This window comes from Calonectris borealis, chromosome 13 (genome assembly GCF_964195595.1).
Source record: "Calonectris borealis chromosome 13, bCalBor7.hap1.2, whole genome shotgun sequence".
In the NCBI taxonomy this organism is placed as follows: domain Eukaryota; kingdom Metazoa; phylum Chordata; class Aves; order Procellariiformes; family Procellariidae; genus Calonectris; species Calonectris borealis.
In genome coordinates this window covers 24,686,537-24,713,491 of record NC_134324.1, presented here as the reverse complement: position 1 = coordinate 24,713,491, position 26,955 = coordinate 24,686,537, and the positions used below count along the sequence as shown (strand labels likewise).

At 58.1% G+C, this 26,955-nt stretch overlaps 2 protein-coding genes across 20 annotated transcripts in view; both read right to left on the bottom strand.

Annotated features, from left to right (window-relative positions):
• Window positions 1-6,618, bottom strand: part of HDAC8 (histone deacetylase 8) — a 44,824-nt gene extending 38,206 nt beyond the window's left edge. For 6 of the 10 annotated variants that reach the window (XR_012675660.1, XR_012675661.1, XM_075162680.1 and 3 more), the window contains exon 1: window positions 455-637. Coding sequence is in view for 7 of the 10 variants with exons in the window: in XM_075162680.1 (XP_075018781.1) it covers window positions 455-622 (168 nt within the window). In the remaining 3 variants the exon portion in view is untranslated. Of the gene's footprint in view, window positions 1-411; window positions 638-6,532 lie in introns of those variants that run through there. The other 4 variants (XM_075162683.1, XM_075162688.1, XM_075162685.1 and 1 more) reach the window with 3 other exon arrangements.
• On the bottom strand, window positions 1,143-25,216 carry PHKA1 (phosphorylase kinase regulatory subunit alpha 1). Of its 10 annotated transcripts, none has more exons than XM_075162671.1 (34): window positions 25,080-25,216; window positions 24,750-24,908; window positions 24,167-24,214; window positions 23,445-23,613; window positions 22,988-23,070; window positions 22,700-22,780; window positions 22,163-22,261; window positions 21,905-22,051; window positions 21,532-21,585; window positions 19,815-19,937; window positions 19,603-19,698; window positions 18,810-18,917; window positions 18,529-18,607; window positions 17,949-18,083; window positions 16,752-16,861; window positions 15,965-16,109; window positions 14,935-15,013; window positions 14,329-14,504; window positions 13,905-14,003; window positions 12,687-12,863; window positions 12,178-12,272; window positions 11,834-11,973; window positions 11,527-11,683; window positions 11,280-11,359; window positions 11,001-11,079; window positions 10,795-10,924; window positions 10,313-10,414; window positions 9,789-9,904; window positions 9,411-9,449; window positions 8,268-8,312; window positions 7,857-8,027; window positions 7,264-7,317; window positions 6,933-7,133; window positions 1,143-6,660 (listed from the first exon to the last, which is right to left on the bottom strand). In XM_075162671.1, the coding sequence occupies exons 1-34, from the start codon at window positions 25,155-25,157 to the stop codon at window positions 6,487-6,489; spliced, it is 3,828 nt and encodes a 1,275-aa protein (XP_075018772.1). In that variant the 5' UTR covers window positions 25,158-25,216; the 3' UTR covers window positions 1,143-6,486. The 10 variants fall into 10 exon arrangements, 8 of the variants coding, with proteins under 8 accessions (XP_075018772.1, XP_075018773.1, XP_075018775.1 ...); XM_075162672.1 differs by having other exon boundaries at window positions 12,687-12,860; XM_075162674.1 differs by lacking the exon at window positions 9,411-9,449.
• Window positions 25,217-26,955: the final 1,739 nt, after the last annotated feature.

Genomic DNA, 26,955 nt, shown 5'->3' with positions numbered 1-26,955 from the left:
CCACCGAGGGTGTGCAGCACAGCAGGGCGTGGTGGTGGGGGACTTCCCGGTGTGTCAGGAAAAGGCACAGCAGCGCACAGCTTCTCGGTGGGGGGGCGCCTCGGAAGTGCCACTTGTGTGTCCCAGCCACCCGCTCCCGCCCTGCCGGCGGCGGTAAGGGGAGAGACAGCTCTCTGAGCCCGCACTCCTCCTGCCCAAGGCGTGCCCCCACACCGCTGCCCCTTCCCCCAGGCTCCCCGCACCCTCCCGCTGTCCCAGGTGCCGGCAGCCTCTCCAAAGCCCCCGGGCTTCCCGGCAGCCTCCCCGGGGTCCCCTCCGACCCCAGGCCTCACCACTGCACTCCCAACGCCCCCACGCCGGGGTCCCACAGGGCCCGTTAGCCGCCCCCGCCACCCACCCCGCGGCGCTGACCCGTTTGGGCACTTTGCAGAGGGAGTCGCAGAGGGCCACGTACTCCGGGCTGTACACGTAGACCGGCGGCAGCGCCGCCATCAGAGCCGCCACGCCGGGACGCCCGGCACTGCCGCCCGCTCGGGGCACGCCGGGACCGGGCCTTGCTCCCACGCGACGGGTAGTTCCGGCCCCGGGGCACGACGGGAGGAGCCGCTCCGCCCCAAGGCATGCCGGGAGCTGCAGTCCCTCCCCCTCAGCAGCATGAGCGGGGCCGCCGCAGCTGCCCCCGCAGCGGCGGGACCCTCCCTCCGTGCCCAGCCGGGCCCGGCCCGGCGAGGAGAGCAGACCGCATGATCGCGTTAGAGACATTTTATTGGGCGCCCCCACCCCCACAGCTCGGGATGGTGGTTTTTCTTTAAAAAGGTAGTAACTGTCATTAAAAAAGGCCCGAGGCCTGCACGCACCCACGCACCCGCCCGGCCCCCGCCCCGCGAGGGGAGGCCTCCTGCCAGAGAGGATGCAGCCCTGTGCCCCGCTCCCCAAAGAAGCCCCAGAAGGTGCCCAACGCTTTTTGCTGGGGATCCCTCCCCACGCTCGGCCAGGGCCCTGCTGACTTCCAAATGCAGCTTCCTCCTGATTTTCTTGGGACAAACAGAGAAGTTGGGCGGGGGCTAACAGTCTCTTCAAGCCTGGGATCAGTGTGCAACAATTACAGAATAGCTGCTACTGTCAGGAAGCGGCCCTGTGAGACAACCCAGGAGCTACCCTCAAGCCCAGCTTTAAGGCCAAACAAACGCAGAGATCAGAAAACACACAGGAGAACATCAGTCGCTGAGGGGAGCTGCTCCTGAGCTGGCCTGATCCGCAGCAGAGCAGCAGATCTTGGCACACAGGGCTGCAGCTACGCTCGCACCTATAAAAAGCAGCCTGGGGAGCACTAGCAACCAGGAGAGCTGCGACCAGAGAGGGCAAACAGAGAATGGCGCAGCAGTTCGTGCAGAAGGGCATCATCACCCTACCAGCTCCAGAGGTGAGTTCAGTCAGTGGTCACCACCCTCTCAGAAGGACCTTAGCTATGGTATCCACCTGGCAGAAACCCATGTTCTCTGCACTCGCCAGAATGGATGTGGCAACCCAGACAGAGCTCCCACAAAAACATGCAGCCATCCAGGCCTCAGGCTGCAGGGCATGCCAGCGCCTTTCACTGGGAGCAGATGGCACTAGTGAGAACAGCCGTGTGAGGTGTGACCAAGTGGACGATCTGCTCAGCCTGGTGGCAGAGCTACAGCAGGAAGTAAAAAGGTTAAGGAGCATCAGGGTGTCTGAGAAAGAGACAGGCTGGTGGAACCAAGCTCTGCCCTCCATGAGACAGAAACAGGAACAGCCACCAGAAAAAAGCCCAAGATCAAGGGGATCCTGTATCCTCCCCCTGCCAGGCTGAAGGCAGTAGCTTAAAGGAAAGGAGTGAATGGAAGCTAGTCCACGCTTGGGGCAGCAGGCGAACCCCCTCCTTGCCCACCTTGCCTTCCCAGGTGCCTCTGTGCAACCGGTATGAGGCTCTGGATGTGGAAGGCCAGTCAATGGATGATGTGGATGACAGTCCATCTACACCAGAGGTGTTCCCAAGGGCAGAAAGGCCTACCCCCAGTATCATGACCACCTCCATGAGGAAGAAAAGACTTGTTATAGTTGTAGGTGACTCCCTTCTGAGAGGAACAGAAGGTCCAATATGCTGGATAGACCCTCTTCGTGGGGAGGTCTGCTGCCTCCCTGGGGCCCGGGTTAAGGACATCACTAGGAAACTTCCTAGCCTGGTACGGCCCTCGGACTATTGCCCATTACTGCTCTTCCATGTGGGTGGCGATGAAGCTGCAACATGTAGTCCAAGGGCAATCAAAAAAGACTTCAGCACCTTGGGACGGTTGATGAGGGAATCTGGAGCACAGGTTATTTTTTCCTCTAGCCTTCCAGTTGCAGGCAGCAACATTGGAAGAAACAGACAGACCCAGTCTATTAATACATGGCTTCATGGCTGGCGTCACTACCACAGTTTTGGGTTTTTTGATTATGGGATGCCCTACATGGCACCAGGCCTGCTGGTGTCGGATGGGATTCACCTTTCTCAAAGGGGGAAGAGGCTCTTTGCTCATGAGCTAGCTGGGCTCATTAAACTTTAAACTAGACTTGAAGAGGGAAGAAGGTAATATCAGGCTTGCCCGTGACAAGCTGTGGGATGATACGCCAAGGTTAGAGGGATGGGGTCCTAGTGAGGGCCCTCAGCCTGTTGCTCTGAGACATGCTGGGTACACTGCAGCACACCTGAAGTCTTACAGAGATAAGAGGTAATTGGAGCAAACGGGAACACCAGTGAAACACCTCAAAGGAATTAAGGTGCGTTCCTCTAAGAAAGTGACATGGCTGACAGCCCGGCTGAAGTACCTCTACATCGATGCACACAGCACAGGCAACAAACAGGAGGAGTTGGGAGCCACCATGCTGCTAGAAAGCTACAGCCTCGTTGCCATTACTAAAACTTGGTGGGATGAATCCCATGACTGGAGTGCAGTGATCAATGGCTACAGGCTGTTCAGAAGGGACAGGCGAGGAAGGAGGGGCAGAGGGGTTGCCCTCTACATCAAGAAATGGATAGAGTGTGAAAAGCTGTCTCTGAAGAATAGCCACAAGCAGGTTGAAAGCTTATGGGTAAGAATTAGAGACCGAGGCAACAAAGGGAACCTTGTGGGTGGTGTTTACTACAGGCCACCCGATCAAGGGGGGCCTATTGACAAAGCCTTCTTACTCCAGCTACAGGAGGCATCGCTCTCGCAGGCTCTCGTCCTGCTGGGGGACTTCAGCCACCCCAACATCTGCTAGAAAAGTAGCATGGTGAGCTGTAGGCAATCCAGGAGACTCCTGGAGTGCATGGAGGGGAACTTCTTCGGCCAGGTAATAGACAGCCCTACCAGAGGGGATGCATTACTGGACCTGTTGGTCACCAACACAAGTGAGCTAATCAGCGACATCAGGATTGGAGGCAGCCTGGGCTGCAGTGATCACACACTGGAGGAGTTCGCAGTCCTGAGGGATATGGGTCAGGCAAAGAGTAAAGTCAAGACCCTGAATTTTAGGAAAGCGAACTGCCAGCTGCTTGAGGAGTTAGTCAATGGGACCCCCTGGGAAACTGCCCTCAGGGACAAGGGAGCCAAACAGAGCTGGCAGATCTTTAACGATGCTTTCCATAGAGCGCAAGAGCTCTCAATCCCCAGGTGTAAGAAATCAGGAAAGGAAGGCAAGAGACCAGCATGGAGGAGTCGAGACCTGCTGGTCAAACTAAAGGGCAAGAAGGAAATGCACAGGCAGTGGAAGCAGGGACACGTATCCTGGGAAGAGTAGAGGGACGCTGCCCGGTTCTGTAGGGATGCAGTCAGGAAGGCCAAGGCACAGCTGGAGCTAAACTTGGCAAGGGACACAAAGAATAATAAAGAAGGGCTTACAGGTATGTCAGCCAGAAAAGGAAGGTCAGAGAAAGCGTACCCCCCTGATGAACATGACTGGCAAACTGGTAACAACAGAGAAGGAGAAGGCTGAGGTACGCAACAACTTTTTTGCCTCAGTCTTCAGTGGCAATCTCTTTTCCCACAGCTCTCAAGTGGATGGACTGCACGACAGGGACTGGGGGAGAAAAGTCACTCCCACTGTAAAAGATGATCAGGTTCATGACCACTTGAGGAACCTGAACATACAGAAGTCTATAGGATCTGACGAGGTGCATCCCAGAGTCCTGAGTGAATTGGCTGATGTAGTTGCCAAGCCACTCTCCATGATATTTGAAAAGTCATGGCAGTCAGGTGAAGTCCCTGGTGACTGGAAAAAGGGAAACATTGCACCCATTTTTAAAAAGGGTAGAAAGGAGGACCCTGGAAACTACCGACCTGTCAGCCTCACCTCTGTGCCTGGGAAGATCATGGAACAGATCCTCCTGGAAGCTATGCTAAGGCACATGGAGGACAGGGAGGTGATTCGAGACAGCCAGCATGGCTTCACCAAGGGCAGGTCTTGCCTTACCAACCTAGTGGCCTTCTATAATGGAGTGACTACATCAAGGGACAAGCGAAGAGCTACAGATGTCATCTATCTGGACTTCTGTAAGGCCTTTGACACGGTCCCCCACAACATCCTTCTCTCTAAAATGGGGAGAGATGCATTTGATGGATGGACTATTCAGTGAATGAGGAATTGGCTGGATGGTTGCATTCAGAGGGTAGTGATCAATGGCTCAATGTCCAGATGGAGATTGGTGACAAGTGGTGTCCCTCAGAGGTCCATATTGGGTCCAGTACTGTTTAATATCTTCATCAATGACATAGACAGTGGGATTAAGTGCACCCTCAGCAAGTTTGCAGACAACACCACGCCGAGTGGTGCGGTTGACATGCCTGAGAGACGGGATGCCATCCAGAGGGACCTGGACAAGCTCGAGAAGTGGGCCAGTGTAAACCTCTCAGGGTTCAACAAGGCCAAATGCAAGGTCCTGGGGTCCTCAGCACAAGGAGGACATTGACCTGTTGGAGCGGGTCCAAAGGAGGCCACAAAAACGATCAGAGGGATGGAACACCTCTCCTGTGAAGAAAGGCTGAGAGAGGTGGGGTTGTTCAGCCTGGAGAAGAGAAGGCTCCAAGGAGACCTTATTGTGACCTTTCAATACCTAAAGGGGGCTTATAAAAAAGATGGGGACAAACTTTTTAGCAGGGCCTGTTGCACTAGGACAAGGGGCAGCGGTTTTAAACTGAAAGAGGGTAGATTTAGACTAGATAAAAGGAAGATTTTTTACAGTGAGGATGGTGAAACACTGGCACAGGTTGCCCAGAGAGGTGGTGGATGCCCCATCCCTGGACATATTCAAGGTCAGGTTGGACAGGGCTCTGAGCAACCTGACCTAGTTGAAGATGTCCCTGCTCATTGCAGGGGGGTTGGACTAGATGGCCTTTAAAGGTCCCTTCCAACCCAAAGTATTCTATGATAACCCCACTCCCCCCACTACTTTGTGGTGTGTGTACCTGATCCCCGTCAGTCCAACCACATTATCTCATGTGGGCTTTGACCTGCAGGATAGAGCAGAGCTGGGACCCACTCTAAAGTCACCACCCCTCTCCTGTGCAAGGCTATGGGAGCTGGGGCAGAGGCCACAGCTGAGCATTAAGAGCACATCTGTGATGGCACAGCTAACACTGAGCCAAGCAGCCAGCTCAGAGCTGCTTCACAGGGCACGTATGAACTTGGGAACCTGCAACTTAGCCCTTAGCAACATTGCCATGGACAGAGCAGATGGCTCGTAGGGGCTGCCACCGGCATCCCCCAGCCAGCCAGAAGCCTGTCCTCACAGCTTGGTGGTAACAGGGATCTGTCATGACCTTCGGATGCTCCTGGCTCCCACAGCCTCCCCACCTCTGCACACAGGACCCCTGAGGGGGGCATGATGGGCTGCCTACTTCCAAGCAGCACAGCTGTGGCTGGGTTGGACTGTTTTGATTTTGGGTGTGCTGGGAGAGAGGCTCAGGCAGCATCCCCTATTCCTCTAACAAATTTTTTCCATCAGCCGCAAGAAGAGCAAGAGCTCCAGCCTACACTAGTATAAACCCTGCAGATTTGGAATAAAAAGCAGCACAGAACAGGTTAAAACCCTCATATCTGCTGGAGGCAGGGAGGGTGTGAGCTGGCGAGGGAGCGCTGCAGTGCTGAGCACACACGCCTGGTGCGGGGGGCCCTTTCCATCTCCCTCAAACACAGGCACCCTCCGGGGGTGATGACCCGGGAGGAGCCGTGCAGGCAGAGACTTCTAACACAAGCAGGCTTCAAAGCTCAGCCTTTCCCTGCCAGCCCTTGCTCCACAGGTTGCATGCAGGCACAGGTCAGCTTAGCATGCGTGCCTCCTGCGGAGCTCCTCAGGAGAGCTGCTCACCCACCGAGAGGCCAGGACTGGGAGGAGAGACGGCCACACAGGCTGCCTGCAAACTAGCCTAATGCCCATCTTTAAAAGCTGTATGAAACAACCCTCCCGCAGCACCTGCAACCTGGGGAGAAGAGCTGCGAGAGCTACTGCATGGAGCAGCTGTCAGTGGGCAGGAAGTCATACACGTACATGGCCACCGACTTGGACAGGTAGGTCATGGTGCCAAACCGACCACTTGGTGCGCTGTCGTACAGCAGGCTGCAGATGCCCGTCGTAGGATCCCTCTCCAGCATGTGGTCGTCAGCACCCAGGGCTTTCTGGATTTTGGACAGGGAAGGAGAAAGGCAGCATTAGGAATAAGGGCAGTTCCCGCACCAGCTTCCACCCCAAGCATCTTCCACTGCGCTCGCAGTGTGACACATCGATGGTGAGCAGTGGGAGGAGGACACTACATCTTTGCTGTGCCCCGTGAACACAATGAGGACAACAGACAGGACCCTCCAGTTGGGTGAACCCTGCGTAGCTGTGGGGACCACAGCCAGCAGCCCTGGGTGCAGGCCGTGACCCCTGCATGAGGCCTGGCCCCTACCTGCTCCTCATAGAAGAGATCGTTGGCTGTCTGCAAGATCTTTTCCACAGCTATGATGCCGCCGATGGTATGCACCTCCATGTCCACCAGCATGGTGAGCACTAAGATAGCCTCCACCAGCAGCTGCCTGTACTCTGGCTGGGGCACGCGGTTGAGGACTGACTCCACATGCACAGCAAACTTTATTTCCCCTGGGGTCATCTGTGAGGAGGGAGAAAGAAATGCACCTAGAGCATCATGTTGCCAACACAAGTCCTGAGCTATGCTGGGCACTCACCCAGGGCAACCCAGCACCCACCTGCCCTGTTTCCCCTTCACATAAACCTCCTACCTCTCTGGTTGTTGAAGAGGGGAGAACAAAGCCCTCCACGGAGAGGCCATGGCACTGCAGAACAAGAAGGAGAGACGATGGTTATGACCTGGAGAAGCACTGTGCTAAGACATGTAGGTGCAGCCCAACTCGCTCCCACTTGAGCATTGGTGCGTGCTGCCCACACGCCCCAGCTCCACCTCCTGACTCTTTGCCCAGCATCACTCCTTTCCCACCAGTTTGGCATCAGTCGGAGCCCTCCCGCACACAGCACAGTGCTCTGCTCCCTGGCTTACCATGCCAAGGACAAGCTGTGGCCAGAACTGCTTCAGCTGCCTAGCTAATGTATAAAGCCTAGCTAATGTATAAAGCACCTGAGCAGACCTTGCCCCACTCTGCAAGGGTCAGCACAGTATGAGGTAGGTCCTGCATGCCTACAAGGCAGCTCCAGCTCTTCCCCAGCCTTCCAGGGCCAGCTGCAGGCCTTGTTCATGAAGCACGTATCTACACAACATCAGGGACCAGCCCCAGGTGCCTAAGTCCCCCAGCAAGGCTGGTGCCTGGGACCACAGGCTCGCATGCATGGAGAGGAGCCAGCCGGACATCCAGCTCACCTTCTGCAGGACCTTCCAGACCTTCTGGTAGAAGCCCACAGGGACACGGTTGAGGGCCCCATCCAGCCGCCGTCTCCGCTGCCACTGGCCCTGGCGGCTGTCCTTACTGCGCTGGTCTTCCAGCATGCTTGAAAAGGAGCCTTTGCCCAGCAGCTCCGAGTGCCCAGCAGACTGGGCAGACAAAACAAGGACCACAGAGAGTGCTGTGAAGTTAAATACCCCACAAGAACACAGCCCGCTGCTGCCCAAAAGTTTGTGCTTGCCCAGCCTGGGTCCCAGGGCAGAGCTGCCACCCCCTGCCCCCAGCAAAGCCCACCCTGCAGCCCTGGCTCCCTGCAGCACCCCCCCAGCTCCTTTCTGCAGTCACAAATAGGACAGACCCCATGTGCGCAGCCAACAAACGCAGGTTACCAGAGAGGACTTCAGCTCAGTATCCCCGGACTGCAGACTGAGGGGCTGAAGGAGAAAGGGAGAGAGAAAAATCAGACTGTGCCAGAGCAGGGTGGCCATCACAGCAAGCAGAGCAGCAGCAGCATGGACCAAGCTCAGGTTATCCCAGGGGCTGCGGTTAGCTGGAGATTGAGCGGTAGTTTCGAAAGGCGAGCTGCGGAAAGTCTCATTTTAGCATCAGAGGGGAAGGACTGTGCCAGGGCACAGAGTGGCTGCGGGGCCCCCACACGACGGTGCTGCAGCAGCAGTGGGCTTGTGCTGGCTGGCACACAGGAGCGGGCTGCTACTGCTCTGTTGGCTGCTGGCATGGGCAGGGATTTAGTCTCAGGCAGACTGGAGGGCCAACACAAGGTCACTGCACCTGGACGACCCTCCTCGCCACATACATGGTCTCCCTGCGATGCCACGTTTCACACTGCAGCAGGTTGGCCATAAACCTGCTGCGTCAGCCTGGTCCCCGCAGGCCCTGTCTCTTTGAGGACGGGACCCCTCCTAGAGCTCAGGACTCCTCCTGGACACACATCAAGCACCAGAGGAGGTCCTTGTCATTTGTACCTGGGCAGGAGGCTCTTCCCCCAGAGAAGAAATAGCTGGGGAGGCTATAGGCAGGATCCAATCATCACTAGTGAACTGCCCAGCAGGGCCACTGCTGGTCATGGCACTGGAAACATCATGCCGTCCCGCTCAGCAAGTTTTTGTGGGGTATAATGGGATCTATTCGGCCATAGCAGCTATGGAGCACAGCTCCCAGCTGGTTGTAATGCCAATACACCCATGGCTTAGAGAAGCCTTCCTCCCTGCCATTCCAAACATGCCTGGTCCCACTCAAAGGGGAGCTCCCCAAAGGTTGTGGGGCAGTGCCAGCCCTGCGCCCTCACAGCATGTTAACCCATGCCAACGTCTTCCCAGGGAGCCAGCCTCCTTCTCGTGTCCTGAACAGAGCAACCCTGAGCCTGCCGAGAGCAGAAGCCAGCTCATTGCTGCAGCAGCTCGCTCAGTGGGTTTGTTTAGGAAAGCTCATTAACTCATGCATGCTCGGAAGCTGCCCTGGTGTGTGGCACAGGGATAAAAGCTGAGGCTGCAGGAGGACCAGGATGGCTTCACCTTACTCCCAGTCAGGGACTGCCTACGTTTATCCAATTGCTGCAAGAGAAGAAGGAAATGAAGTTTCTGCTCCTGGAAGAGGCCCACCAGGACACCAGCCACAACTGGGACACCACGTGGTCCTCCCCACCCCTGCACTTTCTCAAGGACCCCTGTGCTCCCCCTGTACTGCACTGCCAGAGCAATCCCCACTAACAGATTTACCCCAATTCTCCCCCCAGGGCAGGACTGGAGCCAAAAGGAGCTCCTGGAAGCAGCTGTAAGCTCTCTGAAGCCCAGGAACAAGCTCCCTCCTGCTCTCCCATCAATCCTGCCTGTCTTGTAGCTGCTTGTCACGCACAAAACCTGGCAGAAGCAGCCTGCACAACCTGCCCTCACCTGTTTGATCTCACTTTTCAGCCTGACGATGCCGGCACGCTCAGGCTTGGTGGCCCCGACAGCCCCTACCTCACAGATGGAGATAGCGGTGGTGAGCGACGAGTCGACTGATCGCACTGGAGGGGAAGAGAGGTCTAGAGTGGGTACCATGGCTCAGGGCACAGCCGTCCCTCATTGCTGCTCAGGCACTGGTACCTCTGCACACCTTTGTCCTCTATCCCAGCACCAGAGATCCATAAGCACAACACAGAACTGCTTCAATTCCGGCCTGACCAGGCCAAGTGCTGAACTAAGCAAAGCCCCAGTAGCCACAGGACTCGGGCTCAATCCCCAGAAATTTGCTCAGCACCACCCTGCTGAAGAGCACGGCTTCTCGCTGGACCACTGCAGTGCAGAAGCAGCTGTGCTGAGCGTGCAGAAGGACAGGGACATCCCCCACAGGTGGGAACACCTGGAGCTGGCTGTGCTCCGCACCAGAACAGCTTTGCCCAGAGATGCTCTTGCAACCTTGCTGAGAGACTCACCACTCCTTTCCACCCCAAACTCCTTGCCGGAGAGGATGTGGTAGAGGAGGCTCTTCATGTCTGATGGGCTGAGATTCATCAGGTTCTCGGTGGCTTCTCCAGCTGGAAAGAACAGAGTTGGGATGTTGTACCCTGCTTCACAGCCCTCCTGGTACTTTTCTACGCTACACCCTGTTCTGATAGCAGGGGAAGCACTGGTACAGGAGCTCATCCTGGAAGGACATACACTAACTCCAGCTGTAGCCTACAAACAGGGAATCTTCCCCGTGCCAGTCCAACACATGCCTTAATAAAGACCACAGTGAAATCACATGCCTGTGCTGCCTGAGAACAGTCTCAGCTGCAGACCCCAGCACTTTCACGCAGAGTCTCGTCCTGGTGCTGAGCTGTCCATTTTTAACAGCTCTTCTCCCTCCTGGCTGACAGGGCCCCAAGCACCTCAGCACCCACCCCAGCCGGGGTGCCAACCCTGCTGCACGTACCCGAGCAGCGCAAGGAGTGTGCCAGCTCCGTTGCCATCACCTGGATGATGAGCCCGATGCGGATGCGGAACATCTCAGCGAAGAGTGCAGGCTGTGTGCGCATGTACATGGCCAAGTACACCATGATCTCCTGGAGGGGAAGAGGCAGATCACCCCACTGCTGCTCACCAAGGTGAGCCAGGTCCCCTGCCACCCCAGCCCCTCACCTGGGTAAGAATGGACACACTGAGGTTTTTCTCGCTGGCTTCATCAATGAGGTGAACGAGCTCCTCGTAGGGGATCGGGCTGAGGAGGGAACAAATGGCAGAACAGGTGAGAGGCAGCAGAGCAAGCCCTGCATCCCTCCTGGTCTGTACAGCCCAGAGAGGAGAGATACAGGCTGGGGACAGCCACCCAGAGCAACTCCTGCCCACGGACTCCAGAGTAGTGGGCTCATATCCAGCCCCAGCCCAGCATGTGTGGGGAGAAAGAGGTGCCACACTCACGCGGAGATTGTCTTCTCGCGTGGCTCTGGAGGCAGCCCCACCGTCAAGTGCTTCTGGTGAGACAGGAGGTCAGTGCAGGCCTGGGGAGAGGAAGGGTCACCCCAGGCGTCACCAACAGCTCAGTGTTTGGGGCCTCAGCACAAGGCAGAGGGAGACAGAACTGATGCAGCCATGGTTTGCCTGCTCACTCTGCTGCCTCCTCCCCAACGGACCTCAGCCTGCCAGAGGCCAGCTGCATGGTTATTACCTCGTCCAGAGCTTCCACCTTCTTCTTGAGGATGCCAGAGATGTAGCGGATCAGGGCCCACTGGCGCGTGTCCCCCACCCGCATGTACATCTCAGTGAGGAGCTCCTTGACAGTGGGACCAGGCTCACTATCAAGCCCCGTATGCCACTCGGGCCCCCTGCAGTAAAGGAGATGCCGGGTTACGGCCAGCAATTTGCCCTGCAGCAGCTCCCTGGCAGCCCCCAGGCTTTGCAGGTTGGGATGCATGCATGGCTGTGCCAGCTTTCTCTCTGCTCAGTGAGCCAGGAGGACTTGGAGCTCATCGTACTTGAGGATGTGGAGCACGTAGAGGATGTCCGCTTGCTCCTGCAGTGTGGGGCAGATGCGCAACTGATCCACCAGTGCCTTGCAGTCCACATTGCCATCCTCATCATGGGGCAGGTTCATCTCTGCATAGAACGCGTGGCTCTGGGGGAAGGGAGACCCATGCTCCTGGTTAACACCGCCAACACCCCGCACCAAGTGCGGTCTGGTTACAGAGCCAAGGCTATTGACCCATGGATATTCCCCCTCGCCAAACACCAAGCCTTCCCCATGCAGCCCTGCAAGGACCCTCTGGCTCCAGCTGAAAGGATGGTACTGCTCAGCCAGTCTGGGAGGGACAGGGCTCACCTTGCCATCCACATCATGCTGGTGGGGTGAACTCAGCAGCTTTACCGACTGCTGGGACGCCTGGAAGATCTTGCTGGGGACATACATCCCAACATCTAAAAAAAAAACCAAGGTTGGTGCAGACAATTCTCAACGCCAACCACCACTGCTGTGCCCCAAACCACCTCACATCTGACACACTGCTCCCCCAGCAGCCCCTGCAGAGAAGCCAGCTGTGGGAGAAGCAGCCCCTGCCCACCCAGTTAGAGGAACGCCACAGGGAGCTGCCATCCCTTATTGTTCAGCAGTTTCCATGAGGACTGCACAGGCACCAACTCCAAGATACTCCATGGCCAGGACTAACATGATGGACATAATGTGCCTTTGCCCAGGCAAAGGCTGGGTTGCTCTGCAGTCCATGGCATGCTCCCCTGGGGCCCCCAGCATCGCACAGCTGGGAAAGCTCCCAAAGCACCTCAGCCTCACCCCCGGGCTTGAGTGAAGGTGCTGAGGGTGCTGGAGTTACTCACTCTGGACATGAAGGTCCTTGGCCTTGGACGCCAGGGACATGAGGTCGCGGGTGGTGTGGACAGCAGCCCGGAAGCGGCTCAGCCCTCCGCGCTGGGCAGTGGGAGGGAGGTTCGACTGGGGAACCGTGCGCTGCAGCAGGTGGTCCAAGTACTGAGCAACCTCGTCATACGTGTCTGCTGGAAGGGGAAGCAGAAGAGAGGGGGTTCAGCTGCTTTGCACCAGGGCACCCTCCCCACCCCGGAGAGCTCCCCAGCTGTGCCTCAGCGAGGGCTGCACAAAGCAACAATGTGGGGCTAGCGCCGGCAACCAGATGGACAGATGGACAGTGCCAGCAGCCAGGCTCACAAAGCACGGTAGCCGTGGCACCCCTGTTCCTGCACTACTTTGCCGGGAGATAACAGCGCCGCCCAGCAGAGAGGGGGATGCCCTGCGCGGGGAGATGCCCCATGCCAAGGCAATGCAATACAACACAGAGCTGTCGATGCACTTCCAGCCAGTGGGCCAGAGCAAAGCTTTGCTCTGGTGTGTCTGCCCCAGGATGTGAGCTGCAGGCTGCATGTGAGGCTGACAGCATGGCATCCCCTTTCCGCACCTGGTGGGGATGCCTCGTGCCAGCGCCTGAAGGCTTGGCTGGAGGAGTCCCCCAGACATCAGGCTTGAGAACATCATCCTGCCTGGCTGCAGCATCTGACCACAGGAAAAACTTAAAATTGAGCATCTTCTAGTTGCTTTATAGAGAGGCCAGGCAGGCCCTGTCTCCCATGGGGGCGGGGCGGGGGGGGAGCGGTGCAGACACCTTGGAAAAGCCCGGGTGCGGCCTGCAAGGAGACCACAGGCAAAGCGAGGGGAGGGCAAGAGAAATAAGTATTCAGAGTCACAGCAGTGCAACATTGGCTACAGGAGCAGCAGAGGCAGAGCAGACTGATGGGAAGGCTGTGAAGATGACCAACACTAGGTCATGCAGGAGGAGGACGTACCCAGGCCTGCTTGCAAGGGGAGCAGCAAAACTTGCACCCCACCATGGTCTCAGGACTCCGTGGGTCCATCACGCTGTGATAGGCCAAGGCCCTCTCAGGCACCCTATCCACAGCAGCAAGGCCTCAATTTGGCACCCACTGGAGCACTCTGCCCAGGGAGGGTCAAAGGCATCAGGAATACAACACTCAGAGATTGCTTGGGGACATGGTGGCTCTTCCCCACCATCACGGGCACTGTACCATCACTTTCTGCACCGTCACTTGTGCACCAAAGATTCTCAGCCAAATCTCCAAGTGGAGGCAGGTTGCTGAGCCTTCGTCTCTTCCCCATGCAACAGCCTACAAAGGTCAGAGCAGCTCGTTCCAGAGCTTCCTCCGTGCTCTCCATGGCCACATCCACCAGCCCCATCCCCGTCTCGCTGGAAAACTCCTCCAGCGAGGGGGCTATAACAGCTGCATCAATTCACCCAGTCCCACCCCACTGGTGTCACCATAAGCATCACCCAGACAAGGTTAATTGATGGAGGGTCAGATGGGAACACAAACAGGGTGAAAACCCAAGTGTATGAAGAACACAGTGGCAGACAGTGGCAGGGAGGTTGGGTGTTACAGGTGAGTTTGGCATTTGGCACATCACAGCAGCAACTGGCCTGTTCTCCCTTACCATCCTCTGCTATCTGCAAGCCATGCAGCCACTCCTCGACGTCTAGCTCCTCAAAGCTGCCAATGCTGAGCTCGTAACTCTTGGCAAAGACCTTACCCTCTGGCCCAGGGTCCATAAAGCTGAGGTGCGTTCGGCATGACGTTGTCAGGAACTCCGACAACTTACCCGTCTGGATCCTGAGCAAGAGGAGGGGAGGTCACACAGAGAGAAAGGGGGAGGCAATACCCTCGGCTTTGCCTCCTGGATCCAGGGAGATCGCACTTGGCAGGGAGAGACGCACTCGCCCAGTAGCATACACAGGCCCCAGTGCCTGCTTTAGCTGCCTGCAACTCCTCCAGCCACAGGTGGGCATGGACGGGCTGCCCAAATGCTATTAGAGGGATCCCGCAGCCATGGGTTTAATGGCATGAAGAGGTATGTCCTCTCTTGCATCTCCTCTGTTGGGACTGTAGCCTCGGGGTGCACTTACAGCCTAGCACACCCCAATGTATCCTCCACAGCTTGTTCCCCAACAGCCGATGCTCAGGCCGAGCAGGTACCCTCATAACCAGGCTCTCAGAGGCCACCAGCCCTCTCCCCTCCTGCACCCCAGGAAGCTGCACTCACCTTGCGCCACCAAAATACCCGTCCTGCAGCTTCTGCAGCGTTGCCAGCACCGTGGGGTGCACGCTGCTGCTGGTTTCATCTGTTGGGGACAGAGACACAGACAGTCAGGCTCTCCCACTCAAACAGGCTCCCCGAAGGTTACAGGGCCAGGTGAGCATTCAGACATGCAAAGCACCATGGCATCGGCCAGACCCTTGCTTTGGGTTGCACAGCCAGGCTGTGGCGCCAAAAGCACCACCCAAAAAGGGAAATTCAGGACTGCCCAGGCTGGATTCCAGCAAAGCCAGGCCAAGACGCACTCCAGGCTCCTGGGATTTCACCTTGGGCTGAAGCCAACAGTACCAGACAGCAGCACCCAAACAGCCCCCTGCTCTGTCCTTGGCTTTCAAACAAGGCAGCAGAGGGGGTGCTGCTGTCAGGGGCAGAAGACACCACAGCAAAGGGCACGCTCAAGACACTGAAGGATTTCAAGTACACAAGGAGAGCCAAAAAGGCCTGGAAGCAGAACAGAGTCCCTTCCCTGCACCAGGCTCATGGGGAAGCTGTGAGCTGCTCCAGAGAAGCCAGTTTTGCTCTGTGCCATTGCACAGCACTCTGCTCCTTCTGGTTTGCTGTTTTGCCCTCCTTGTTGTCTAGGAAAGCCTTTAGCAGGTGGTTAGTCTTAGTGAAGAGTCAAGATGCAGGAAGAGCTCCAAGAACACTTTTACAGAGGGACTTTTTTTGGTCTTGCTCCCAAAAGGCTTCCCAACAAGCCTAGCTGCCCCGAGACTGAATAACCCCATGCCAGCAAACATCCCTTGAGCTGCAGGCACTAGTGCTTGGCAGGCAGCCCCACTAGTTGCCAGGACAGCTGCCAACTCAGTGTGGCTCCTTGGAGTGGTAAGCTCTTTACAGGATGCTACTGGCTGTTCCAACCCCACCATGTCCCATTACAGAGATGGTCCCACATCTGCCCACCCCCTTCCTCCTGCAGAGGCTGCTTCCCAGGGCTGCTCTAGCCAAATGCCTTGCAAGACCAGAGGATCTATACCGAGCATGGTGTGGGAGATAGGGAGGGTGATGGTCGGCCGCCCGGTCATCCTCCAGCGGCTGCAGAGGTACGACAGGTCCGTCCTCAGCATCTCCACAATCATCTTGTTGTCGAGAGCCAGGTAGAACTGCTGTTGGTCTATGAACTGCGAGGACAGCAGGAGACATGAGTGGCCCTTCCTGCAGCCACCGGGTCTCTTTGGTGCCACCCACGTATTCCCACAGGCGCTCAGCCAGGCCAGCCATACAGTGCACCCAGGGGAGATGCTCCTTTGCACCAACAGCTCATCCCACCTTACCTGGTACGTCCAGTACAGTCTAGCAAGGGACCCTCAACCCCCAGGGCAGCTACCAGCCACCAACAACTATGAGGAGATAACACTACAGCTCAGCAGCAGCATCACCCAGGCCCCACACAGCTGGTCCATGCTGTGCCTATCCCAAGCAAATATGCACTTCCCACAGCACCAGGCTTGCAACCCTGCTCGTCCCCGCACCATGCTGGACAGAGGGGACAGCTGTCCTGCCATCAGCCTCCTCCTGGTGTCCTTGTCAGGGTGAGCAAAGAGATTTTCACCCAACATTGATCATCAGAAGGCTGAAACCGTCTCCTCTCAGCACACAGACAGCCAGGACCACCAACTCTGCTGCTTCACGCCATAGAGCTGCGGCTGCTCTGCCCTCCCAGGTTGTTCAGAGGGTGAGAATAACTCAAGCACTCAGTCAGCGGAGAAACCTCCTGCCCAGTTCCAGATTGCATGGGAATAAGCCCGTGCAATGCCACCCACCTGCGGGGTAAAGGTAAAGATGTTCTTCCTGATGTTGTAGAGCTTGGAGGTCCCAAGGACACCCATGTGCCGGTAGGGCCGTCCTGTCAGGCACATCTGCTTGTTGCGGCCTAGGGGGGCGGGAGGAGGAGGTTTTAGTGCAAGCCTCCTCACAAGAGGGGATGCAGCAGCAAACAGAGACAGACCCCTGTGTTACCAGCCAGCAAGAAAAGACTGGTTTGTGATTGGGGTACCCCAGGACCCTGTGTTGAGCTGGCATAGCTCTAAGGGACAGCGATACTCTGTCCCCCAGCCCTGCCCAGGGGGCTAGAGACACCCAGGCCCTCCTGCTGAAACAGGGGCATACAGCCCATCCTGACTTCTGCAACATGCCACACCTCCAGGTCTTTGGGGATCTCAGAAGCTGGGGCAGGGCCAGGGGTTCCCCCCTGCACAGGGCTGGCCTCCCAAAGCCGACAGCTCTGTCAGTGTTCCCATTGCTCCTGGATTACTCCCAGAGCCCAGGATGGTGCAGCAGCAGCATCACCCCTTGGTCATGTCAGCCCTGGCAGCTGCCAGGCTGCTCCTGTGTCCCCTTTGCCCATGTCACACTTGGCCTTTTGGTGGCTTAAATTAGCCAGTGTGTGCAGCCTTCAGTGGATCAGATTTCTCCTTTGGCCCCGATTGAGTCTCCAGCTCCTGCACAACAAGCCCCAGGCTCAAGGGGTTGCAGCGTCAGGGAATGAGAGTGCAGAGCTCTGGAGCACACCCTCCCCTCACACTCAGCCCTGCCAACCCTCCAACAACAGCCGTCCCGCCTGAGCTACAGGCTCTCTCAGCCAGGAACTGCCAGGGGGCCCTTCTCTGGGGTCTGGCTTGCCTCCCCTATTGATATCTGGGTACAGGAACAAAAGCTGGCTCCTGCCCACACCAGGTCCATCCTATATGGATCAGAGCCTCTGCCTGTCCCTAGGGCAACTGTGAAACTGCAATGCCAAAGGTTTATCCCTTTCAGAATCACCCTGACAGCACTGCCTGCCACTCCAGTTCCCCTTGGGCAGGAGTAGCTTTACCAGGCCCAGGAATGGGTGGCAGAGCCCTCATCAGCCAGGCAGAGAGCAGCAGGGCAGGACATCAGCATCTATGAGCAGGAGTGACAGGGGATGGGACAGACCCTTCTGCACCCCCTTTGCTGCGGGAGCAGGGAGCCCAGCTCACCCAGCCGGGCGTAGATGTGGCTGAGGATGCGAGCAGGCTGCACTCTGATGGGGTAGACATCTGCCACAGTCTCCACGTCGATGTGCTCCTTCCTCAGGACAGCCTTGATCTCCTCCGTCTCTGCCAGGATGCACACTGCGGAGGAGGACAGGCTCAGTGCAGCAGGGGCACAAGGGTGTGGCAGCACTGCCCCTGGCCATTGTGGACACATACAAGGTGCCACGTCATGTAGAGGCAGCTGTCTGGGGTCCCTTTGGGAATCAGTTCCCACTGCAGAGGTCTGCCTTGCTCCTTCTAACATTCTCTACACCCAAGCCTTCCCTACTGAGCGGCAGGAAGACAGGACAGTTTTCAACCTCTCTCCAGAGAAGGCTGTAGCAGTATTTCCCTGGGGCAATGCAGGGTGGAGTGGAAGGACTTGCACCCTATCTTATACCCACCTTGCCAGAGGTGAGATCTGGCTGCACCGGCAGCCACCCAGCAACCACAGCCACCCCAGAGCCACCCCTGTGAATTCTGCACAGGTAGAGTCCCCTGGCCTGGCAGGCACAGGAGTTTGGGACCGGTCCCTTTCCCTCACCTTGGACCACCACGTCGGGCTTGGGGACAGTTGCAAATCGGCGGTTGAGGGGATCTATTTCACCAGGAGCTAGAAACCCCTGAGGAAAGAGAGGTATGAGGAGGTGAACATTTCATGGTAAGGTAGAATGGGTGATGCCTACGGACAACCCACCTTTAAGAGGTCCTGTGGGATGGAGGTGACAACTTTCCCATGGTAGGTGGCTCAGGGTGGCAGCATTTGCCCTTTCAGAGCTCACAGCCTGGCCCCACAGCCCTCCCCACCACCAGGGGTGACCGTACCTCAGCCATCAGGCAGCCCAGGATGTAGAGGGACTGCCCCCACATAAGCGGCAGCTTGCCCATGGGTATCCTGTCCACAGTGTGGGGGTTCCTGTACTCCTCATCCACCTGGAAGACAAGCCAGGAGATCGGGGAGGGATCCACAGATACAGGATGTTGAAGGAAGCATCATCATTGCATTTTGAAGTCCAGCAGTTTAAGGCTTAAAACAAAGGTCTACAAAAGCATTTGCCACAGGGGGTCCAAAACATCCTGGCTACATTCCTCCCCTCTTCTTGTGATTGCCCCAGGCACCTGTGTCAGACAACAGATCAGCTGCTCAGACCACATTTGGGTTCCCAACACAGGCCATCCCACGGGAACGACTGGCATGCCCCAGGAGCACCAGAGCGATGCTCTCGCTTGCTGGTGGGGAGAGCATCTCTCCTGTACCACCTGGGCACCAGAAGGCCATTGTTCTCAGCCAAGGCCCACACAAACACCCTCACCACTAAACGGGAGCTCAGCACAACCTCCTCAGCCCAGGTCCACGTGTCCTGAGCTCTCAGAGGACTCCGATTCCAGGCCAGCAGACTGTCAGCAAAGCACCCTTGTGTATGGGGGCAAGAAATGCTTTGGGGAAGCAGTTTATTTATCCAACATGGTTTTATAACAGCTCCAAGCCACACTTTTTTTACATGGGGTTTCCATGCACTACATGTGCTTCTTTACTAACGATTCAGGTTAATCAGTTAAAATCTAATTATCTCGTAATGAGACATTCCCACTCCCACTGTAGCTCAGGACCACTCACCTTATCCGGCGGGACGCTGTACAGCTCTGGCACCAGGCGCACCCCATTCTTCCCCTTGATGAGAACCCCCTCAAGGGCTTCCCGGTACTCCTGCACCTGAGGAGAGAGGAGAGGGGATCTGCCCTCAGTCACGGCTCCCTGCATCCTTCCCCCCCACGCCTCCCTTGCCAGGGACTTCTTTCCACCGGCCTGGCAGGTCCTGCCTCCCTTACCTGCTCCATGTTTCCGCTGAAAATCCCATCAATGATCAAGTACGCCCAGAAGAGAGGCCACTCGCACTCGATGTTCTCAAACAGCTTCAGCTCAGCAGGTTCGTAGTAGAGGCGGTTGGGGTCCTACAGGGAGGGCGTTACAGCAAGGCAGGTGGTGGGTGGTAGGATCCCCTCAAATTGACAGGGCTTCTACTCCACCCGAGATCCCAGCTTCAAATGCCCTCCCAGTCCTCCTCTATGGATGATGGCTGAGACAGAGCCGAAAAGCAGTTTCACCTCCAGGCTGTGTCCTTTCCATCAGACATCCCCTCCCAAGCCCCCTGCACTGATGCCGAACGGACTCACCCTTTCTGGGCAAAGGGAGCCTACCCAGTCCCCCGGAGAGCACCCCAGAGCTTTGTATAACAGCACAACATCCCCCTCGCTGCACTGGGGACACCTGCGTCCCCTTCGCCTTGCCTGCTCTGCCCCAGCTCCTCAGCACCTGCCTCCTCCAGCATCACCAGGCTGGCCCAGCCGGGTGCGAGGGCTTGGGCTGGTCACGCAGGGCCAGAGAGAGCAGGGTCCCTCCTGCCATTTGGTGCGACTGCAAGCCTGACACAAGGGAAGTGGTCAGGATGAAGAGCTGCCTCCGCCGAATCCTCCCAGCCCAGATGTGGGTGCTGTACTGCCCCGAGGGACCTATGCTCAACCTTCCTTGCTAACTGCTTTGTTTGCTACAAAGAAGGGAGAGAGCTGGCCTTAGCAGACTGTCAAGCAGAGAGGACAGCAGCGACAGAGGAACCAGATGCTTTCTATAGTGCCCGCACACCAGCCACAAGCTCCCAAACTCCCATTTGACTCCAGCCAGCTGCAGTGCCTCTGCAGATAATGCTGCCCTTCCTGTGCCTTGCAGCTCCCCAGAAGTAATCCACGGCTTTGCACGCTGGCAAAGCTCGTGAGTGCTGTGAAAGTCAGACTGGCGATGCTGCCACTCTCTTCTGGCTCTAGAGAGACAGAGCCACACACACTGCCTGTTATGATCGGGTCTGAAAAGGTGCAGCTGAGGAGAAGCATTTAGAAGCACTCATGCCCAAAGGAGCCCCACCAGGTTATGGGCCCAACAGTCGGTGATGATTTAAGAGCCTCCAAGTACCATTTCCTGGTTCTGTGGTTATCAAATGCAACTGTTGCGTATAAAATTTTCCTGTTTTCCCTCCCCAAAGCAGAAGAAAGTCTCCGCTCACTCCACTGAGAGCCAAGCGTGGCAGTACACAAGCTACCTGCTGTCTCGGGAGAGGCAGAAGCAGCTTTGTGACCTCCAGTGCTGCCACAGAGCCAAGGCTGTCAGGGAGCAGCACTGCATGGTTGCCTCCACAGGCCTCCGGCCCTCAGTCAGGGCTGGGAGAGCTGGGGAAAGAGGCCACCTCGGCAGGGTCCCACACAGGGCAGTGGTCCCATCTTCCCCCAGCCTAAGAGATACACAGAGCCAGCAAAGCCAGCCTCTGCCCATCTGCTATGGGTGTGGGTGGGATGTACCACCTCTGCAATGGGCTCTGGCGTTTTGGGAAGCCTTGCCCAGACCCGTGACACTGCCTGGGACTACTCAGGGCTCTCATCTTCCCAGTGCTCCCCACCACAGCCTTTGCACTGCACCTGGGGAGGCTGCAAACGCAGCCCAGGGCAGCTGCTGCTTGGCACTCAAGTTCTGACAGGTGGCAGGGCTGGGGACACTTACCTCTTTGGGGGTCCTGTAGCCATCCCGGAGGAAGCGGCAGCAGCCGTACCGCCCCTGGAAGCAAGGGAAAGAGGTGCTGAGCAGGAGCAACAGTGTGAGGTACCTCGTACCTTCAATGCAGAAGCATGGGAGGGTCTCCTCCAGTCAAATACTCCCTCACTTGCTCACCTAGTGCTCAGGCACCACGATCACAGCCTAGGGCCACAGCAAACAGGACTGTTTCTTTGCACACCCCTGCCACAGGTCACGGAGACTGGGAGAGGACACACCCCAGCACCCCCTCCCCGAGCACGTTTTTGGGGAGAAAAGGGCTACAACAGTTTGGACTGTAGCTGTCTCCTGGGAAGAGCGAGACAACGGCAGAGCCACTCACCTGCAGCTTCATGATGATCTCTTGCTTGGTGATTTCCACCAGCTCACTGTCCTCCACAGCGAATGCCGGGTAGGAGATGACAGAGAGCACGCTGGCGTCCACCTCCTTGGATGTGGAGGCCCTGGGCAGCATCGAGTGGAGGATGGACTGGGCAAAGGGGAAAGAAGGGTTGTTAGGTTGCCAGGCTGGGCATCATTCACACCGCCCCAGCAGATCATAGTTCATCCTGTAATGGTGTAAAGCCCGTGCGGGTCTCACCTGGCAGTGCTGCACCTCGTCTGACAGCACCCGTATCACCGACTGCGGGCCTCCCTTTGCTCCAAAGAGATCCAGCTCATCCAGTGCCTCCAGGGCAGCCTGCAAGCAGGGCGAGACTCAAAGCGGCAAGTCCTCCACCATGCTGCTCATCTGTAAGAGCTCTCACCCTGTGCCAGCCCCCTTGTATAATGCACTGCCTAAATTTAAACAAATTTAAACCCTGCTGTGGCTGCAGAGCACCCCTGGTCAGAATGCGACCACATCTCTGAAGCCACAGGTAGTCAGACATCAACAGGGCCCTGGACGTTTCTGCCACACACCCCAACTAATTTCTCACTCCCAGTTCAGGCAAAACTCAGGCAAGAGGGGCACAGTTTTATCCCAGCACACAAGGAGAAAAGTCTTCCTCCCCAAGAACCTATCACTGCATGGGGCATTGAGCCCATGAGTTCAACATGCCCAGCCTTCCCTGTAAAAAAAGCAGCACAGGGCCACGGGTGCTCCCTGGCACCTGCCCAGCACCCCTCCCCGGCTCACCTTGGCCATGCCGACAGAGCTAGCATTCAACTCGGTGATGCCCTGGTTTGTCTTGTCCCCGCGCTCCCATATCCCGAAGTCCTGCGCAGAGGCAGCGGCACATTGGAGAAGGCAGTGGTTCACAGCACACCCAGAAAGCCTTCAAATCCCACCCATCGGTGGTGCTCCCAGCAGGCACTATAGGACTCTGCCCTCCGGGGCTCAGGAGGGACCCACAGCTGCCCTATACACCAACCCACCACCTGGACACCCAGGGCACACTCCCCTTCCCCAGCACGGGCTACCCACCGCGGTTTTGTAGGCTGCTTCGATGTAGAACACAAGGTTCTGGATAAAGTTGACTTCATCCAGGCTGTGAATTATGTGCAGGCCTGAACAGGGGGAGGAATTCATGTTAGTCACTCCAAGCCCACAGTCATCCCTAGGAAGGGGCTGCAGTAACCCAGGCTGGACCCCTCCTCCTCACTGCATGCCTGCCCTGTGGCAGCCATGTCCTGGCTGGCTCCCGTCCCCACTCCCACCTCCCTACGGCAGCTCTGGGGCTTCAGGCAAACAGGGGCTCTTAGAGAGATGGACATCGAGGGGCCCAAATCCACCTTGGGTGCTGCAAGTCTAAGAAAACAGTGAGGTCAGGGAGGCCATTGCAGCAGCTTGGCACCCAGGAAGTTGCACCCAAACTGAGAACGTGTAGAGCCCTACAGATCAGCATGCTCAAAGCTGAAATGGCATCCCCCAGCAGCGTCACCTGAGGCCGTCATTTGCGCCAGCATGAGCAGGTAGAGGGAGGTGGCATCCATCTGCAGGTGACCCCACTCGTGGTCCCCCACCACGGTGGCACAGGTGTGGGTGTTGTACTTGGCATGCAGGCAGTCCCTGGTGCTCTGGCTGTACTTGAACGCCTCCACCTTGTCCACCTTGAGAAGAGCAAGGAGATGCAGGGGTTCGTCAAACCCTGTCTCCAGAGAAGTCTGGCAGCCCCAGAGCCAAGGGCTGCCCCATGCCATCAGCCCAGCAAGTGGAGCCATGCCTGGCAGGGCAGAAATCCTACAGCCCCCGGGCTAAGCCCCTCCATGCACCAAGGCAGTGAGTGCAGGCTCACGTACCACCCTAGCACAGGGCTGCAGCCGTGGAGGGCCCATGGCCACAGCTGCACCATGTGGAGAGAAAAGGGTCACCCCAAATGCCCTCATGGAGAAGAGCTGCGGAGTCCCAGCACCAACCAGGCCACAAGACAGGGAGCAGCTGGCAAAGGCTCCACTGGCCACCAGCCCACAGCACTGGGCCTTCCATCACACCAGGGACAGATGCCAAGTCAGAGCTTATTTCAAGATTTGCTGGAAGGGGGCCTTCCCTCTGCTCATCATGGAAGGCTGGGGAGAGCCGGCACAGATGGGACTGATAGTCTTTGTGGCAGAGCTGGGCTTTGAGGAGACCGCTCGACTCTCGGAGGCACTCCCCAGCCCCTACCTGTCTCATCATGCACTGAAGCAGTCCCCGCATCAGCTTCACCACGCTCTGTAGGAACAAGGAAAATAGCTTTGTTAATCTCCATGCAGCCAGCAGAAGCCCTGACTCAGGATCAGCTGGCCACTGACCTTTGCAGGGCTCCAGCGTCTGTAACCAGAGCCCCTGCTCACATTTCCATGGCCCCTGCTCCCTAGGCAATAGCAGAGGGAAGCAAGATTTCTTGCCTTGCCAGCAACACCGAGCTGCTGTGCTGTGCAGGGGGAGGGAGGGCATGGCTGCAGGACACAGCTCCCCAGCCCTTGGAAGAAGGGCTGCGTTCCCCGATCACCACAGAGCCAAAGGGCTGGACCCTCCGCCTGGGCTCCAGCACGCGCTGGGAAGAGTGGGCTTTGACATCCCTTCCTATTACCCCCTGTGCCTGGGGACAGTCCTGGGGACAGTCCTGTCCCCGTCCTCACTGCACAGCCCCAGAGCCGGGCCATGCCAAAAGCAAATCATCCGGGAGGTGACAGCTGGCTCCCGGGTACCACCAGCCAGGCTGGGACAGCCGGCGCGGGCCCTCCTCCTGCCGACTCCCTCCTACCTGCTCCAGCTCGTAGGCCTTGGCCTTGTCCTCGTCGCGGTCTGCGTTCTTGCGGTAGGCCAGGCCCAGCCCCCAGACGGCCAGGATGCTGTAGACGTTGTCCCTGACCCAGGCATCCCGGTGGTCGGCGCTGGCGGGGAGCAGGCCCGTCACCGCGTCCTGCGGAGGGGGGACACACCGAGGGGCCGCGGCCCCCCTTCCCAGTTAACTCCGCCTGTCCCGGCCTGCAAGGGTCAGGCGGCGGCTCACCAGGCCCAGGGGCCGGCGGGGGACCCCGGGGCCCGCGGTGAGGCGGATTCCGGCCCCCCCCGCCCCGGGCAGGCACCGCACCTGATGCCGGAGGATGGTCTGCTGCACCAGGCGCCCGTACCCGTCCAGTCGCACGCCCGAGTTGCTCCGGCTGCGCATGGCGGCGGCGGGACCGGGCGGGCGCGGCCGGCAGCGGCACTGAGGGGACCGGCCCGCCCCGCCCCGCCCCGGGTCCTGGCAGCGGCCCCTCCGCGCCCCGCCCCGCCCCGCGGCGCCGCCCGCTCGCTACCGCCCGCAGCGCTGCCCCGAGTACCGCGGCACCTCCGGAGCGGCTTCCCCGTCCGCGCTGCCCTGCGCTCTCCGCCGGCGGCGGCGGTCCGACCTGCGGGGCGCTCACTACCTAGCGGGCAGGACCCGCCACCAGCGCGGGCCGGCGGGGCGGGGGGGGGAGGTGGGCGGCGCCCCCTGCCGGGCGGAGGCCGCGCAGCGCTGTGGGCGGACACGGCCACGCGCGCGGGTGTGCGAACGGACACACGTACCGGTGTGCACCTAGGGACGGACACACGGACACACGTACCGGTGTGGGATTGTACAGACAGACACACTGACACGTATGCCTGTGTGTGCTACGGATGGACACACAGACACGCGTGCCAGTGTGGGTGCATGGACAGACACACAGACGTGCATATAGACAGAAACATGGACATGTGCATAGGCATGGACATACACACACAGAGGCACGGAGATGCCCACACATGCACACATACAGGTATGCACGCACGCACACACCTCCCTACACGGGCACGCGTGTAGGCAGACCTATGTGTGCACACGCACATCCATGCACACACGTGTGTACATACCTGTGCATACATACTCCTGCACTTGCATGTGTACACAGCACACATACACACGTGGCACATACAGGCACACACACATATACAGATACAGAGACAGGAATGCATGCACATGAACACATATGTACATCCACATGTATACATACATATACATACCCTCATATATACACACACACACACATCTATACTTGCATAGACAGAAATACACACAAGCACACACATATACTTTCCATGCACATACATAATCATATGCTTGCGCACAGACACATGTACGCACACGCGTAGGCACGGGCATATATATACACCTACATGTATCTCTGCAGGCAGATATGTGTACATCCGCACAAACGCTCTCACACACACACACACACAGAGGCACACCGGCAGCGTGTGGGTGCGGTCGGCTCCTGGGGACCCCAGCACCCCTTGTCCTGGAGACCCGTCTGGGCAGGTGGGGGCCAAATGGGTGCTGTGGCGGACTCAGCACCCATCGGGCAAGAGGCAGGAGGCCGTGGCTGCCACATGCCAGCTGGTGCCACCCTGGGGCGCACATGGCCCTGGCACACGTGTAACCTGTCTTCGCACAGGCGGGCAGGGGCAAGAAGCTGCTGGATGCGGGCAGGGGGGCAGCGAGTTTATTGCCTGTGCAGAGCTTCTGGAGCGGCTGAGCCGCGACATTGCTGCGGGGGGCTTGGGGGACCAGTCCTTCCGCAGCCCAGCCCTGCAGGGCGTGTGGCTGCTGAGGAGTTCTGTCCTGGCGGTGAGCGCACAGCACACCCCCGTCTCCGGTGGTCCCAGTGCAGAGTGGGCTTTCCTGGGGTTGCCGGTGGCTGTCAGCACTCGTACTGTGGGGGCAGCACTCGTACCCCACTCGGCCCTGTGGGGGCAGGGCAGCCATGAGTGCTGTGCCAGGGTCCCTGGAGCGGGGGGCATCCCCGGGCTGGGGGCACCTGGGGTGGGGGGCAAAGCTGGGCTCTGCTGGGGCTCAGCCATGTGGGGGTGCCTAGGCTGGGGGCACTGGGACTGGGGGACACTGGGACTGGGGTACACAGGAAGGCCCTGGGCTGAGGGCAGCGAGGAGTGTCATAGGGGTGGGG

Bases quoted from the DNA above. Each gene is read 5' to 3' on its own strand.
- PHKA1 (XM_075162671.1), bottom strand. From the start codon at position 25,157: ATGCGCAGCCGGAGCAACTCGGGCGTGCGACTGGACGGGTACGGGCGC. The intron at 19,938-21,531 runs GTAAGTGTCCCC...CCCTCCCTGTAG, and splicing joins GCTACAGGACCCCCAAAGAG to GACCCCAACCGCCTCTACTA. The intron at 10,925-11,000 runs GTGAGGGGCTGG...CTTCCCCTCCAG, and splicing joins GTGTGTCCATTCTTACCCAG to GAGATCATGGTGTACTTGGC.